This window comes from Folsomia candida, unplaced genomic scaffold (genome assembly GCF_002217175.1).
Source record: "Folsomia candida strain VU population unplaced genomic scaffold, ASM221717v1 Fcan01_Sc003, whole genome shotgun sequence".
NCBI classification, from domain to species: domain Eukaryota; kingdom Metazoa; phylum Arthropoda; class Collembola; order Entomobryomorpha; family Isotomidae; genus Folsomia; species Folsomia candida.
In genome coordinates, this window is record NW_019091195.1 from 13620393 (window position 1) to 13636298 (window position 15906).

General features: G+C 35.9%; 5 protein-coding genes and 1 long non-coding RNA gene across 16 annotated transcripts; 3 read left to right on the plus strand and 3 right to left on the minus strand.

The window, feature by feature from the left end:
- Positions 1–99: 99 nt before the first annotated feature.
- Positions 100–1037, plus strand: LOC110845536 (ubiquitin-60S ribosomal protein L40). Its single transcript, XM_022091973.2, has 3 exons — positions 100–300; positions 493–579; positions 670–1037. Exons 1-3 carry the CDS (start codon positions 198–200, stop codon positions 864–866), a joined length of 387 nt encoding a protein of 128 aa, XP_021947665.1. The 5' UTR covers positions 100–197; the 3' UTR covers positions 867–1037.
- A 169-nt stretch (positions 1038–1206) lies between these two features.
- Positions 1207–2758, plus strand: LOC110846555 (RNA pseudouridylate synthase domain-containing protein 1). 3 transcript variants are annotated; one of them, XM_022093350.2, is made up of 4 exons: positions 1207–1610; positions 1734–1911; positions 2014–2294; positions 2391–2758. In XM_022093350.2, exons 1-4 carry the CDS (start codon positions 1400–1402, stop codon positions 2501–2503), a joined length of 783 nt encoding a protein of 260 aa, XP_021949042.1. In that variant the 5' UTR covers positions 1207–1399; the 3' UTR covers positions 2504–2758. The 3 variants fall into 3 exon arrangements, with proteins under 3 accessions (XP_021949042.1, XP_021949043.1, XP_021949040.1); XM_022093351.2 differs by having other exon boundaries at positions 2014–2290; XM_022093348.2 differs by having other exon boundaries at positions 1208–1610; positions 2014–2758.
- LOC110846552 (myeloid leukemia factor) lies at positions 2584–5528 on the minus strand. 6 transcript variants are annotated; one of them, XM_022093344.2, is made up of 5 exons: positions 5120–5528; positions 4362–4503; positions 4003–4285; positions 3627–3915; positions 2584–3541 (listed from the first exon to the last, which is right to left on the minus strand). In XM_022093344.2, the coding sequence occupies exons 2-5, from the start codon at positions 4412–4414 to the stop codon at positions 3201–3203; spliced, it is 966 nt and encodes a 321-aa protein (XP_021949036.1). In that variant the 5' UTR covers positions 4415–4503; positions 5120–5528; the 3' UTR covers positions 2584–3200. The 6 variants fall into 6 exon arrangements, with proteins under 6 accessions (XP_021949036.1, XP_021949039.1, XP_021949035.1 ...); XM_022093347.2 differs by having other exon boundaries at positions 4003–4273; positions 5001–5138; XM_022093343.2 differs by having other exon boundaries at positions 5001–5138.
- Positions 5529–6303: 775 nt separating this feature from the next.
- Positions 6304–8264, minus strand: LOC110846536. Its single transcript, XM_022093318.2, has 5 exons — positions 8072–8264; positions 7489–7692; positions 7251–7393; positions 6926–7180; positions 6304–6850 (listed from the first exon to the last, which is right to left on the minus strand). Exons 2-5 carry the CDS (start codon positions 7686–7688, stop codon positions 6786–6788), a joined length of 663 nt encoding a protein of 220 aa, XP_021949010.1. The 5' UTR covers positions 7689–7692; positions 8072–8264; the 3' UTR covers positions 6304–6785.
- LOC118434953 lies at positions 7703–8787 on the plus strand. The gene is made up of 2 exons (XR_004834400.1): positions 7703–7930; positions 8016–8787. It is a non-coding gene; the product is annotated as an uncharacterized LOC118434953 (long non-coding RNA).
- LOC110847081 (ER membrane protein complex subunit 10) lies at positions 8526–11341 on the minus strand. 4 transcript variants are annotated; one of them, XM_035849759.1, is made up of 7 exons: positions 11290–11341; positions 10061–10147; positions 9796–9987; positions 9621–9710; positions 9365–9543; positions 9190–9289; positions 8526–8901 (listed from the first exon to the last, which is right to left on the minus strand). In XM_035849759.1, exons 2-7 carry the CDS (start codon positions 10127–10129, stop codon positions 8827–8829), a joined length of 705 nt encoding a protein of 234 aa, XP_035705652.1. In that variant the 5' UTR covers positions 10130–10147; positions 11290–11341; the 3' UTR covers positions 8526–8826. The 4 variants fall into 4 exon arrangements, with proteins under 4 accessions (XP_035705652.1, XP_021949621.1, XP_021949622.1 ...); XM_022093929.2 differs by having other exon boundaries at positions 10061–10180; positions 11290–11308; XM_022093930.2 differs by lacking the exon at positions 11290–11341 and adding an exon at positions 11257–11274 and having other exon boundaries at positions 10061–10180.
- Positions 11342–15906: the final 4565 nt, after the last annotated feature.

Below are 15906 nucleotides of genomic sequence, written 5' to 3' on the forward strand. Positions count from 1 at the left end.
TGCCTGGTTGGCGGGTTAGGAATGGGGCATAACGAGATTGAGAGTCGACTGGAAGCCACCTATCCACAGTAACTCTCACCATCAACCACGTTTCGTTGGACTTGCACATTTCATCTCATATTCTCAAATAGTCTTTCAAGGGAAGGGATCCACCGGATTCACTGAAAAATTAAACTGGTTGGTCACACGGCAAGAATATGCAGATTTTCGTCAAGACCCTCACGGGCAAGACCATCACCCTTGAGGTCGAACCCAGTGATACAATTGAAAATGTCAAGGCAAAAATCCAGGACAAAGAAGGTACGTTTGTTTGACATTTTTTGTAACTTTTGTTTTCGCAAGTTGCGAATTGCAGCCTTGTTCTCGCAATCTTCGTTCAGATTATTTCCCACTTACTGTCTTACGTATTAATTATGCAATGTTGATTGAGAGTAAATGGGTGGGTTTTATTTTCGTTGTCTGAAAGCTAAAATTTTTTGGTGTCATTTGCAGGGATTCCTCCAGACCAGCAGCGACTGATCTTTGCCGGTAAACAATTGGAAGATGGTAGGACACTTTCTGATTACAACATTCAAAAGGGTGAGTGCAATGCTTTGAGAGAAATATATAGCAGTAAAACGTGTACATCTACATTTGACTTAAATTACGCATATTTTTGCTGGGTTACAGAGTCGACTCTTCACCTTGTCCTTCGTCTTCGAGGAGGTGTCATTGAGCCCACCTTGCGCATCTTGGCCCAAAAATACAACTGTGACAAGATGATCTGTCGAAAGTGTTATGCTCGTCTCCACCAGAGAGCGACGAACTGTCGCAAGAAGAAGTGTGGTCACACCAATAACATCCGCCCAAAGAAGAAGCTGAAGTAAGCTGCAAGGTTGACAGGAAACGGGTTGTTCAGTCAGCATTTCACCACCATGGCTGAATTCCATTTTCAATTAATACATCAATTTCTTGGATTTGTTGTTTGAGAGAATTCTTTAATAAATTCGATACCGTTATAAATCAAGCCATTTCACAGTGGCTATGAACTTACATAATAACCGAAAAACTTATTTTAATTGTCAACTTATCTTAATATTTTAATTCTCATAATTTTAAAATTGTGCGCATGAATTTATTCGAACGGAACGGAAGCAGTGCTTTACCGGATCTGAATTTTCGGATACATGTAACGTTACATCGTTTAAGCTCATCATGCCCCATGCAGAAATTATTCTAAGTTTGATATTCACCTGAAAATCTGCTGTTCGTTTCTTGCACGTGCGATTAATTTTTGACAATTTGTCAGTGACAAATAGGAGAGCTATTCTCGCACATGGCACAAGAATGGGTTTCTAAGATTTTCTCATAGGATTTGACTAGTTTATATTATTAGGTTGCTTTGCATGGACTTTAACAAATGATGAACCTATTTTTCATAATGTTAAAATTGTTCCACGATATTGAGAGTAAATTGGCATACAAGATTCTTCGGGTGGTTCGTGGAACATTAGGTTACGCCGTTGATGCAACTTTGGACGACATTTCAATTCTTCATGATTCTCCGCATTTCGTCGTCATCAATAAACATCGGGATGTTCTCATTAATCATAGCGACAAAGACGTTCCAGGTACATACATGACATGATGATCATGATTCATAGATTCATGAATGTTGATAATAAATTTGACATTTTATCATATGTGATACATTTGGTTATATTACAGTTCGGTTTTTACTTAATTTTATATAGTGACTGTAGAAAAACAACTGGAACGCCTTTATCCAGATCTTGTCAACCCAAATTTGGCCATGAGTTTCTTTTTCTGTCACCGACTAGATTATTCGACGAGTGGGATTCTATGCATCGCCAAATACAAGAAGGCTTGCGCTGTTGCAGTTGAATCATTTGCGCATAGAAAAACATCAAAGTTTGCAACGTTTTCCTTGTTTCATACATTTCATTAATTAGTGATTAATGCAACTAATGCAAGCGCAGTAACTAATAAAGGTCAATATATTTTTTTGCATAGGTATTATCTGGCCATTGTCCGAGGTCACATTTCTAAAGATTTGATCACAGTGAATGAAGGTATCGGAGATGACATACGACAAAGCTTTCAAAACATTCGGATGGCCCTGGCATCCTCTGACTTCTGCACTGCCAAATGGCGTAATGCTACGACCCATATTGCCGTCTTGGAGCGAGGGTATTGCTACAATTATCCTGCCACCAAAATACTCATGAAACCCATCACCGGAAGACGACACCAACTTCGACTCCATTGTAGTCATTTAGGACACACGATTGTAGGTGACTACACGTATAGCAATAAAAGAGACCTCAGTCCTTATCGAATGTTCCTCCATGCGTACCAACTACTTCTTCCTAACAAAATTGAACCCTTAGACATTGTAACTGCCGACCCATTCACCCCTTGCGACTCTCGGAACATGTGGATTCCTCACGAGTTTGTGAAAAGTATCAGTGACGCCATGACATGTCTTAAGAATCAAGTTTAAATCAGAGTAGTAGCAATTTGGCATAAACACTGTGATATACGAGATACGACGTGATGATAATGCATAAATTAATGCACCAGTTTCATGTAAATGCCGTATCGTTATTTCCGGCTTTTATTTAAAATACAAATCACAATAATCGAATCAACTGGCCTACAATTAAGCAAAAACTCTGTTGGATGTGATGAACAAATTTGACGTTTAAAACAATACGTTATTCCTTTTCGAATAAACAAACATACATACTGAAAATCACGCTACCTAGTACTTAAGCATGTGTGTATCGTCGCAGTAAAGGATATAAAAAGATCATATCCCTGCGTTGATATTTATAAAATTGGTCAGGTATGTAGACGGTCAGCAGTGTTGTTTTGCTTCAATTATTAATGAAATATTATTAAACATAATAAGTCTGGTTAAAATATTAAATAAAGTTTTAGGTCATTATTATATATATATCGATAAGTTGATACTACAAGGATCGAAATGTAGACATTATTGAGTACGACAAACGAAGAGCTCGTGTAGACTATTATATTTAATATATAGATGTACGATATATATACGGTTCAGCTTTGCACATCGTGTGCCAACAAAAAAAATGATTATAATAATATACATTTATGTACGATACAATTTCAACAAAATACGTTAGTGTTGTTTGATTTTTGCGCCTCACGCGTGAAATTAAATGAATTTAATACTTTTTAACGCGTTTCGATTTCTGTTTCTTTTCTCGGGTGTAAGGGGATCGTCTGGATGAGGAAGCAGATGGCATGGAAGCTGTGGATTTTGGAGTCTCGGTGCTCCGTCCAACATCTTCATCATCGCTCGGAGGAAGTTCTTCAATTGTTACCGAGGGAGTCGACTCTGAGGGCCGAGTTGGGTAACCAATTTGCAAATGTCGTCCTCCTGCCCTGTTATTATGGTGTCGCGAAGTATGTTCAGCTCCAACGATGGCTGGCATGGATGAAGAATGAGAATATCTGCCTCCATATGCTCGATTTTTCCATTCTCGGTCAAAATCTTCTGCCTCTTCTAAACGTGCAAGAATGCGTCGAAATTAGTAATGATTAATTAAACAATAATTCAATTGTAAACTTCACGTCAAATCCAATGTTACCTTCTTCAAGGTTGATAAACTCTTCATTTTCTTCCCTGCGACCAGTGAACATATTTTCTTCCCGTTCACGAACATGTGCACGTTCTCCTACATGTCGTCCGACAGCCAATTTCTTGGTTCCAGTTCTAGTATCCGACACTGCTTTTCGCGTTTCTTTGACCCCACCAGGTCCACTTGCTGTTTGTTTGCTTGCTTGATACACTTGAGGTCCGTTAGGACCATTAGAAATTGATGTGACCGACATGGATGAGAATGAGTGCCCATTATTCCCGTCATGAATTAACTGGTTCTAGAATATTTAAATTCAATTAAGGTGCATAGTGAAGAAGAATTATATCAGGGGAACCAAAGTAATATATCATTGTTGATCACTTACGAAATCGGGAAATCCTCCACCCATTCCCAAATGTCCAAAGGGGGACATGATTCCTCCACCAACAAAGGGCATCATTTCGTGAGGATGATGAGGGCTCCGGGAATGATTACCTGGGTGGCCTTGAGGAATGCCCATATGGGGACCAAATCCAAAGGGAGATTCTAACATTCCCATTCCCCCCATCGGTCCACCCATTCCAGGCGGTGCCATACCCATTCCAAGTCCTCCTCCCATCATGGAGTTCATCATTCTGTTCATTTGGTTCATCGCTCTGGAGTGTGCCCTGATCAGGGGAACACATTTAGTGTTTTGTTTGGCATTTATTATGGTATCATGGAGTAACCTTTCTATTTACTCACCCAAAAACTGGGTCACGTTCCAAATCCCGCATAAGTGACCCAAACAGCGACATGTTGGTGTGTACGATGAAGGTATGTTAGTTAATTTGATGTAAAGCGTCCGTTGTCCTTCGATATACCTTGATTGTTTGATTTCTTGTTTCTGGAGAACAAAATTCACAGATTAATCAAGCATTGTAACATTCATTAATCAATGTGAAGTTTATGCCGTCATTAACAAATTCTCATGAACGAATTACGAAAAGCTTTTCTTCTAATAACAAATTAAATTATAATATTTAGAGAACTACACAGCTTATGTCTTAGCTATAACTAAACATACTAATAAGTTTGGAAAATTCCTGAAATCATTTTATAAAATTATTTTTATAATATTCCCCAATGGGGAATCCCCATGGGCTGGTGGTTTCTCAAAAATATTAGAACAAATTGCTACTCAAGTAAATAATACCAATTGTGTTCTACTACGACATACATTTTATACTCCCTATCGTCTTCAACGATTTGTCTCAACTGTATTCAAAGAAAAACGTGTTACGACGACGAGAAAAAACCTGCTAATGCCCAAATATCTATTTGCTACTAACCAGTACAAATTATACGTTGCCAATTTTAGTGATTTTTTGTTCAAAGGCATACCGATTATGGAAATGATGACACCATACAATTCACAATCTGCCCAATAAGATGCCTACCAACTGGAGAATAGAAAACAACTTCTACTACGAATAATTGCATAATAATAATAAACTTATTACCCTCGATCGTTTGTGTCCATATAATAGTTTAGTTCTATATAATATCCACCACCACCTCCTCGTTCACAAACAACTTACTTATAAACAGACAGATTGCTACAACGTTGATGAGTACACTTTTGTAATACTTTCTATCTCCAATTCTCGATCTCTTATTGCAATACTTTCTAATCTATACACAGAACTATACGTATATCCTAGTTGTACAGTTGCAGAAAGGTGAACCCGTAGATTTCGTCGTGCTTTGTAAAATGAAAGTGGAGAAAAGTCGCCGTATGTGAAAGTCGGTTAATTTTGAGGGGGTGAATTAAAGTTATCAGAGGAGCAATTAAAAAAAACAGTCAAAATGTGTTGCTTCTGATGTGGAAGACCTCTTTGTTGGGCAATTGACTGAGAATTGAGCGGAAGGAGAAAGAACTTGTACCAGAAACTGCTCGAAGCTTTGACTTTGAGACTTCTCTCTTCGCCCCACCCCACCGACTTTCACCATGCTTTCACCATTCCACTAGAAGTATTTCCCGATTGCAGAGACTAAAAGTTATGAAAGGAGAAAGTTTACTTGTTCATTGACAAATCAAACAAAAACTTACTTTCATAAAACAATAAAAATTTTCGATTTAATTAACACAGTTCCTTACAAAAAATATTGCATGACATGTATATCATATTGTAGACTTGCATTAAGTATTTAGATTGTTCTGTTAGGTTTCTGACTATAGAAATCTCTGTATGCATTTGAAACTGTGTCATACTTGAGTTGAGATCTAAAATATTCGAATTCGGATATCGAGACATGCCATCACTAATATTATTTAACCCTTTAAACTGTAACGAAGACAATAGTCGTTTTATAAGAAATGGTTTAATTCGGGAGTACGACAAAAGTCGTCCTGAAAAATCGTGGTCATGGCGCGGAAGGAAGACAATTGTCGTTTCTAGGTCATTGATTTTCACCATTTTCTCTCTGCGACCTAAAATTTATTGAAATTTTGAGGGATTTCTCCTATGCCAACACAATGCTAAATTTGAAGATTTTCTTCCCGAAAATTTGGATATTTCCCTATACAACGCAATGTTAAATTTTCGATTTTTCAGTTTTTCGAGTTTTATTAAAAACTTCAGAATTTCTCCTCCCGCGCCATGACCACAAAATACTTATAGTGTCCCCGATTTAATGCATTTTCTTGTCGTTAATCATACACGTTAAAGGGTTAACCCTTTAACGTGTATGATTATAATAATAATACTTCTTAATAAGCGCTTGTAGTTCATCATCACATACTTGTAAATATCGATAGCAGATAGATAGCATTGATTATTAATAGTAATACAAACTGATAACAGCCAAACTAAAACATTCTCAAACAAATTTAAAGGAAGTACAACTAATTTTTGTAAACTCCAAAACATGGTATAATCCCGCTTAAAATCTTGATAATGTTTTGATGTATGCATGTAGTGACTACAAGCATAAGTCATGGGAGTTTCTTCGCAATATCTAAAGGACGCATGCAAATGCTAATTGTTTATACCTAATACAAAGTTGTCAAGCTAAAATTATTTGCATTCAACATAATTTCTGAAGGGATACAAGGTTGTAATTACACGTTCAAACGTAAGTATCAAAGTAAGTATAAAAAAAATTAAGTGTTAATGCAGTATTAGCTCAAGATAACTGGCAAGATGGTGCATTTGTTGAGGAAAGTTTAATCCAAAGTTTTTCAACTTCATCTATGTAATCAACAAATACATTAGTTGAGTTTGGTTTGAATATCTAGCATAATGTTTAATAGATAGAAATTAGACCTGCAGCAAATGCCATGCGTTCAGTTTGTAAAATGTCAATCAGGCTGCCAAATGTAGCTTTCTGATTTCCACACTCGTCCACCCAGTGTTGTAGCACATCATAAATGGCATTTGACGTCCTAAAACGATTATTTTCTTCAATGTCCTGAATTGTGGTGTGGTGAAGTCTCATGGAATTCGCCACAGTTCTCCAGTTTCGGCAAACAGTTGGACTTTTTTCTAGGGTTCTTCGAACTTCCGGGATAAAGTCAGCAACTTCAAATTTATAGATTAGCTTAAAATATATTTGTGCGATTAGTTTTACATATAAATATGCATGTCTTACTAGATACATCACAGATTTGTATTTTTTCAAGAATTTCATAGGGCTTCTCACTCTTGACTTCAACATCAACGTCCAACTCATCTGCCAACCATGGAGAGCTGGTCTTCAAGGCAGCAACAAAATGTTTGAAACTGTGTTCTCCCCTGTGTAAATTAGAATAAATTAAAGAATTCATCCTTCTCAATGTAAGAACCCTTTAGTTGAACGACATGTTTGGGATTATTAATTGTAAACTCACCTTGTCTGTAAAATACCCAAGAGTTTGCCCATTTGTTCCTGTTCAGTTTTGGCACTCTTTATTTCAGCGTCCATTCGCAAGTCCAAAACAAACTTGGAAATCAAATATGCAGAAACTTGGTAGTATTTGACATCATTCACCAACTTTACGTAGTTTTTCTGCAATTTCTTGCGATCGGTATGGTTCATTGTGCTGTTCATTTACCTGAGATTATTGTAATGCAAAACAATTAACTCGAGGGGCAATAGGAAGATATCATTTTACAAATTACAAAATGCACCAGACCCCACCATTCTGTCATTATTCTGTTTCAAGTAGTATTAAAAACCTGTCATTCTTTTAAGCCATCACATTGTTGTTTTCATACTAATTTTTATACCCATCTAGGACTTCGTCGCCAAATATAAATAATCTTTGACCTGGTACATTAGGCGCTAAACAGGTTTGCAAACCATGTCTAAAAAATTTAACAGCAGTACGTAAACAAACATTTCCTGTAACATAGCTTTCTCTCGTGATTCGTGTAGCAAAACAAAAGAAAACAAAAACAAAGGAAATATAAAGCAAGCCAGAACAAACTTACTGGATGTCCACAAGTGTCCATTTACTGACCACGGACGGCTGAGTGAAGGCTGGACGGGACTGTTTTGAAAATCTTTCCGAATCAACTGAACAATTTCAAAACAAGGAATCGAAGAGGAAATAAAACTCGTGTAGTCGTGTGTCTGTCTGCTGTCTGACTGGGTAGTGGAGCCTTTGTCAGATCGTACTACGCGTTGCCGCTTCTTGCCGGTGTGGTGGGGGATGAAGTGATGCTATTTCCTTCATGGAACATGTCTTGAGCGAGTTTGTTTTAGTTATGTATGATTTCTTCCGCTTCTTCTATTGCAATTTTCTTATCATTTGATTCATCTGCTTGTTTGACTAAGACTAAGATCGTATAAAATTGTATCATTTACACATACCTCTCTTGAAGTGAGTATATCATTTTATTTAAGTGTCCTACCGACATATGACACATGACACTCGAAAAACGATGGATGGACATACAATAACATTTATTAATAATAAATAACATTTCACACATCACAATGACTTCATTTACGCAAGTTTATAAAACAGCAACCTTTTCAAATAAGAATCAATTAATTGTATACCAAAGAAAAGTGAAAGGTTGTGGAAGAATACCAAGTATGAAGCTACAACGGTAATAATGATTACTGCGTACTGTTGCATGAACTAAAATTTATATTCCACTGTTGTTTCCTTATTGTAAAGCATTCATCATTAAAAAATTGACCACACAAAACAAATTGCTGATTGGGTTGAGACTATCAATTATCTTGCTCCTTCTTCAGGTGTTGAGGCACCAGATAAGAGGACCATGATTGCGATTGGAACTATGTACATCCACTAAAATAAAACAAAAGAAGTTTAAATTTACAAATTATTATTAAAGAGTAATGCAATAATAGAAGTTGACAAAGAAGTGTAGGTGTACGACAGACTCAGACCATGCACAAATGGGGGAACTACTTCATAATAACGAGTTCTTAATATATCAGTTAATTTACACAAGCTACACTCATTTCACCGATATTATAAAATACGAATAAAGTGCGGAAGATTAGCCAATGTAATATGCTAATGCCTAGCACTTTTGGACAATAATAATGAGGCAGAAAAGAGGGATTGCCTTACATATTTGGCCAAAAATGATCTATTATCTCGTGGATCCTCCCCTCGTTCCTTCGCCATTCGTTCATGCTCCAGCTTCTCCAAATAGGGAGCAGTGTCAGGTCTATTTTGATATAACATGTAATTATTTAAAACGTATTATCGTTCAGTTTTGTTGAAATAGGAATGATATACATACTGCGGTCCGAGTTCTCCGTGGTGGACAAACACTGTTGTATTAAACTGATGTGGTACACGTTTCATGGTCCCCGACGTAAAGCCATTCTTTGCCAAAGCATAACTTATCGCTACAATTTCCCCGCTTGGGTTAACATGTATCCTTAAAATGTCTGATAAACCTGACTGCATCAAAGATTGCTAAACAAATTAAATGAATTAGTGGTGTATCACTATTCTATTCAGAGATATTCTTATAATTTGAGATATTTTCTTACAGCGTGTGCAAAACTTTGAAAGATTTTGTCACCCGAAGTAGTTTTCACCAAGGCTTTAAGGAAATAGTAGCCGTTGGATGCTGCAAGTTTCTAATAAACGAATGCTCATATTTTACTGTTCATACATTGTCTAATTTATTTCAATGGCTCCATCATATCACTGACTCTTTGTTACCTGGATTTGGAGGAAATCACTGTCTGCTATGTCTTTCTGACTTGTGGTGAATCTTGGTCCCTTAAAACTTCGAATGACAACGGATCCCCTAGGCGTGTATCCAGCATCGCTGGGTTCATCCGGACCAAAGTAGTGGGATAACTGTACCGTTATCTCAGGGTTGTCGAAAAAATCGCTTTCCATCTTATCCGACTGTTAAAAATACACACACAGACAACAGGATATTACGTTGTATTCCTCGTATTTTTATAGTATACGGACTTACAACTCCTCCCAAAATGAGGGTCCAGGCGCTCATAAGCAACACTAGCACTTCCAAAATTCTCGTCGTCATCGTGGTGTTCGGGAAGATCTATATATGTTTCGCGACTTTATACTTGGATTTCTGTAAACGATACAAGAGTATCTAGGGATTCCAATCCCGGACGATTTTTTAAATCCCGGGAATCGGGAATCCCGGTTTTAGCCGTACAAAATCCCGGGAAATCCCGGGATTTTTTCCCAGAATTCAAAAATTACCTCATAACTTGAAATAAGTTAAATTTGGGTATACGAAAAAGTACAGACTATAAGCATATTTATAATACTTATGCACATGCATACTTGTGTTTTTTAGAGATCTGTGCATCCATAAGTATTATTATAACATATGGAATTTTCTGGCCTTCTCGAAATAAATATGATGGCAGTACAAATTAGCGATTATATAGTGGTGTGTCTGCTTGTAAATGTAAAAGTTCGGTGCAATGTGATAGTCTAATTTTCCGCCCTTTGTCTTGGGGAGGTGATAAGAAAAATTTTGAAAATTTCATTCCAGAAAACTTAAATAACTAATCAACGATTTGCTAGCATTTTAACCTGACCTGAAATGCATACATAAATTTACGTTTATTATTTGTGTACTATTATAAAAAACTACAATTGGACAATTCACAAATTTCAAGTTCAAATATATGTATGTATGAGCAACCTCGTTCATTCAGCCTTCGACTAAAATTCGAAATTATATATTTCTAACATGTTAGCTTTTTTGAGCATAACTGATTTCAGATTCTATAATTATACCGAGGGTTAGGTTTATTTCTTCCTTCAAATTTAAATCGGACATCCAAATTAGAAAATTTTGAGTTTCATTTTGTATTGCAAATTTACTTGCGAACTATAAGATTAAGATATATGTACGACATATGAAGAAATTTGGATTCCCATGATGCTTTAATCTTGGAGTTGATAATGAATTTTGACAGGTTATGCTCATCGAAACTTTTTCTTAGCACTAATATAACGAAAAATTATGTAAAACCGCTACTAAAAGCAAAATATAAGGAATTTTCAATCCTGAATGAAAAATTGAAAAATCCCGAAATCCCGGGATTTCAATTCTTAAAATCCCGGGAATTAAATCCCGAAAAATCCCGGGACTGGAACCCCTAAGAGTATCGCTTATTAAATATTTTAAACTCGGTCCGAGATTAAATAGTTGGATGACTGGACTTTTGTAAAGTTAATCGAGACGAGTTGATTCAAATTGGACTGAACGAGATCCATCCGCCAGCCGAGCTTGATGAACTGGGGTGAGTAGTCTCGCTCGCACTTTCACTTTGCCTGCTCTTTGCCCACAGTCGCAGTCTCAACTTTCTCCACTTCGTTGCCGTACAAAGCACTAACAGCTCGATATTTCTGCTGCTTGTCACGGTGTAATATGATCCCAGTTTGCTGTTTAAATTTCACCAATGTTTGGTTCAGCTAATTCAGCATTTTCCTACCTAGAAAGATAAGTTTTGCCTAAGGCAGAGGGAGATTCTTATTAATTCTTATTGATTATCGGTCGTCAGTTTATTACTCGACTTGCTACAAATAATTAATGCATGGTTTAAGCATGCATTAATAATTATAAAATAAAATCATGATGCTTTCATTTTAAAAGAAAGGTTAGAACATGTTTAGGTAAAATTTTATAGTAGATAGATTCAGATTTATTCGCTTACTTCTCATGATCGCTATCTTCATCAACCTTGTTCGTTCTTTTGGCAAGGACATGTTTTTTATCATATTGTTCCAGTAATGGAGGAGACAAAGTCAACAAGAGTAATTACACATTTACTCAGTGTCGTCTTTCTTTTGTAACACCTCTCTTCACTTTCTCCTCCTTCCTTTCATTATCCCTCGAGAGTAAAAATTGCACACTGAAATGCGTCTTATTGAGATTAATTAAAGTAAAAAAATTGCATATCCTAGGCAGTTGAATTCTATGTATCGTATCAATCTTACACACACATATTTATATTGCCAACTTGCACACAATTTGCATTAACGGAGAAAACCCCTTATCGTAACAGATAAGTAAATTCGACCGAAGCAGATAGAAACTTGGGAGAAAGTTGCAAGAATATTCCGTTGTGATGATGAGTCAAGTGGTTTGTTATTTTGGTTGAAAATTACTTAGACTGATTAATTTATTCATTCTGGACAAAATTCCAAATGGAACTTTGAAACCCATTTCCTGAATTTTCCGTAATAACAATAATGTTGAGTCAATGATTTCCTTATTTTTTTATATGCCTATGTAGTTTTCAGGGGTGGGCAAGATACTTTGGTCGTAAGATACAAGATACAAGATAAGATACATTCTAGGATAAGATATAAGATACAAGATAAAAGATACATCTTGCTCAAGTACACAAGATACAAGATACAAGATACTTTCCTAATAATTGAGTAGTCAAGATACAAGATATGTATCTTAAGATACTTTTATATTAGATAAGATACTTTATTTTTTTAGCCTGGTATTCATGCCCAATTAGTCATGTTTAATAATTTAAACGAAAAAATCTGGTTAGTAAAAAATTTAAAATCATTGTATAATCATACAATTTTGTTGCCAGTGCTTATACTCTTAAAAATGTCTAAGTTTCGAAAAACTAGACCTGTAACTAACATGCGAATATTTTTACGAAGTTTGTAATATATTCCCTGCTTATTCAAATCAAACTAAACCCTATAAACTTATATTTGTTAAGCGTAGTTATATACATATCATGTAATGTGCAATGCACATTGTGCATGTGTATGTGTACATATGTACACATTAACTTATATACATATATATATGTGTGTATATATATGTATACATGAGTATGTGAACATGCGTATGTATGTGCAGGTTTGTTACTAATTGGCAAAACATAAAATAAAAATTCACCAAACTCTGATTACGACAAATTCATGGTCAAATTGACTGACTGTAGTAGGAAATTGACTTAATTTGACGGAATTTTGAAAAAAAGTATCTTGTATCTTGTCAACTATCTTAAGATACTTTTCTGCCAGGCATATCTAGATAAGATACTTTCACAAGATACTTTCAACTTTCTAAAAGATACAAGATACAAGATACAAGATACTTCTCCGATCAGGCGACGAAGATACAAGATAAAGATACTATCTTGTATCTTTTATCTTGTATCTTGACCAAGTATCTTGCCCACCCCTGGTAGTTTTCAAAAATAAGGAATATTCCGTCCCCGTCGGTACACAGAGTCTGAAATCCCATGGAATGCTTTCTCCTGTAAAAATGAATCTCAGGTGACTTTTAGAACAGGACTTGGCTTTCACCAAACATAAAGCACCGTTGTTCGTCTCCATTTGAGTTGTGTGTTTCCATAAAGTTAGAATATAAGACTCTTTCATCGCAATTCAGAATTGATTATATGTCCCGAAGATTCATTCATAGACACAAAAGATTGGACTATCATATTTTATGCCAATATCTCCGTAGCATACATTGAATACGGCATCTTAACCAATTCAAAGGGTGCATTAAAAGGACATATACAGAGAAAATCATAATAAAGGCCATCAAAGTGCCCTTGTACTTTTATGCCGTATGAAAGGATAAAGCCATTGTCGATGGTCTGATTTTTGGCCCGAGCCAGGACTTGTGAAATCCTCATGTTCATCTATCTGAGATACGCTAGAACCACTGAACCGATTTTGGCCAACTTGGTTATTCTTAAAATTCGTAGTTCCACAGGATGAGTTCGAAAATGTGCATGATCGGTCGAGTCGTTGACCGGTGGGGGCCGAGATGGCATAAATAACATTAAAACATGAAAACGTATAACTCGGCATGAAGGTGATTATGAATACGCAGTCAAAATCAGTAGTACTTTTGCCAGAGGAGCCCACGTGGAAAGCTAGTTTTCGAGATTGGCTCGAAAAAGATGAAAGTTTCTATATATTAGAAAATTTATATACACTGACGAATCACAATTTCATGGGGTGGTCAGACATGGTGGTCATTTAACACAATGACGATACTATTTTCGTAAAATATTAATCAGGGAAAGGGTGACCCTCAGTGATTTTGAAATTAGGTAAGAGACGAGAAAATGACTGGCTCGGGCTATGTGATTTATGTGAAGGTCGCAAGGTAGGTTTTTTCATAGTCTGAAAAGAATAAAGTTGCATACACAAATGTACCTTGCCCATAGTTGCTCAATGCTCATAGGTAACAATAGTGTCTGGAACAATGATGTTGTGCAAAGATCTGCCTTTTCAATCTAGTTTCACTCCGTGTTGTGTCCAATATTAGATATCATTTTTCTACCCATTGTGCTATTGTTCACGGTCTATTCTCTCACCTATTTTATTTTGGTATATGGTGTGGGAAGTTACCACCGCCTTTTATTGGGTTTCTATTATTATGCATAACATTCAAAGTTCAGTTGTTTGTTCTGTTACGATTGCCTTTACTTACCACGATTTTCACTCAAAAAAATTGATTTTTAGAGGAGCACGGTATACTTCAAAGAATATGTACCAAATGCCCTTAAGCAGATATGCATATGTATACACTTACATAACGTACCTACTTACATACGAAAACCCTTAATTCATATGTATATGAACACAATTTTGAATTTTGCAGTCCAGTTAAACACTTTCTCTCTTCCTAAAAGATTTATTAAGTCTTTGTCCACATGTTAAGGATTTTTTTCTTCACGGAAAACAAAATATTAATAAAACCTTTCAATTTTGTAACATGTTGTGTATAATGTAGTCTAAGGTTGCTAAAAATATCGCCGCTTCGGATGAGAAAATTTACATTAATATTCGGAAGAATGTGAGTGACAGCGTTGGATTGAATTATTTTAAAGAGAATGGAAATAGACTGCGTATAGTGCATGCATGCATGTTATTAGTTCCCGGAGGATTGACAACCATTCTGCGTAGTAGCATAATAAATGGCGTGGAAAATCCGTCTAAAATACTTTACCTTTGTCAAATCAAGAGTATTACAGGTTTGAATAAATTATGCATGACTTCACCAATCCAGTCAGAGTGTGAGTGACAGTGTACTTTCTTCACTGCATACGATTACCTGTTGGTTCCACTCATGGTTGTCGATGTCGATTATTATTCTTCCTCCCAGCATATTTTATATACTTGTTGATAGTTCTAGCCAAGGATGTATATTAATATTAGAAGAGGAGAAATAAAAATCGCCCTTGTATTTTGTACCACTGTATTTTAAAAAATACACTATTCAAACCTCTTTCAGGAAAGAACTACAGTTTAGCGTGTAGGGATTCAACATTTACTAAATATTTATTTAATTCCACCTAAGAGTAGGTTTGAATGATTTTTTTGCGATATAATATGTCCCCACGGTGCAAATTATCTTCAGCATTTGCATGATCTGTTACTAGACCACTCCTCGATGACGACTTGTACATTTTGTCCTTCAAGTTAAATAGCGCTAGTTAAATAATTGATAAACCAGTAAATTAAGGTTTGCTCAATATTTCCCAATGTTCGTTATTTTTTGATGCTTTGAAAATTTTCCATTTTTACTCTCGTTAGTAAAAAAATACGTAATTGATATCTGCTGAATCTGCTGATGGCGATGTTTATTGCTCTGTTGTCACATGTGGAACGTGCCCTTTATGTTATCTCAAAGTGTCATCTAAAAAAATACATGCAAGACAAGCTAGAAGTTAAGACCAATATTTAGCTGTTCTCTCCAAACAGGATGTAAACTAAAATATAAGTAGAGCTCTGCCGGTAGAATGGGTTTAATAAAAGAGATTTATATTCATTTTATGA

Coding starts and splice junctions, on each gene's coding strand:
- LOC110846552 (XM_022093344.2), bottom strand. CDS start 4,414: ATGTCGCTGTTTGGGTCACTTATGCGGGATTTGGAACGTGACCCAGTT. Junction 3,916..4,002: donor GTGGAGGATTTCCCGATTTC/GTAAGTGATCAA, acceptor TAAATATTCTAG/AACCAGTTAATTCATGACGG. Junction 3,542..3,626: donor GTTTATCAACCTTGAAGAAG/GTAACATTGGAT, acceptor TTGCACGTTTAG/AAGAGGCAGAAGATTTTGAC.
- LOC110846555 (XM_022093348.2), top strand. CDS start 1,400: ATGATGAACCTATTTTTCATAATGTTAAAATTGTTCCACGATATTGAG. Junction 1,611..1,733: donor TAGCGACAAAGACGTTCCAG/GTACATACATGA, acceptor AATTTTATATAG/TGACTGTAGAAAAACAACTG. Junction 1,912..2,013: donor GCGCATAGAAAAACATCAAA/GTTTGCAACGTT, acceptor TTTTTTGCATAG/GTATTATCTGGCCATTGTCC.
- LOC110845536 (XM_022091973.2), top strand. CDS start 198: ATGCAGATTTTCGTCAAGACCCTCACGGGCAAGACCATCACCCTTGAG. Junction 301..492: donor AAAAATCCAGGACAAAGAAG/GTACGTTTGTTT, acceptor TGTCATTTGCAG/GGATTCCTCCAGACCAGCAG. Junction 580..669: donor TGATTACAACATTCAAAAGG/GTGAGTGCAATG, acceptor GCTGGGTTACAG/AGTCGACTCTTCACCTTGTC.
- LOC110847081 (XM_035849759.1), bottom strand. CDS start 10,129: ATGACGACGAGAATTTTGGAAGTGCTAGTGTTGCTTATGAGCGCCTGG. Junction 9,290..9,364: donor CACGGAGAACTCGGACCGCA/GTATGTATATCA, acceptor ATATCAAAATAG/ACCTGACACTGCTCCCTATT. Junction 8,902..9,189: donor GATCATTTTTGGCCAAATAT/GTAAGGCAATCC, acceptor GTTTTATTTTAG/TGGATGTACATAGTTCCAAT.
- LOC110846536 (XM_022093318.2), bottom strand. CDS start 7,688: ATGAACAGCACAATGAACCATACCGATCGCAAGAAATTGCAGAAAAAC. Junction 7,394..7,488: donor TTGGGTATTTTACAGACAAG/GTGAGTTTACAA, acceptor TAATTTACACAG/GGGAGAACACAGTTTCAAAC. Junction 6,851..6,925: donor ACGCATGGCATTTGCTGCAG/GTCTAATTTCTA, acceptor TTGATTACATAG/ATGAAGTTGAAAAACTTTGG.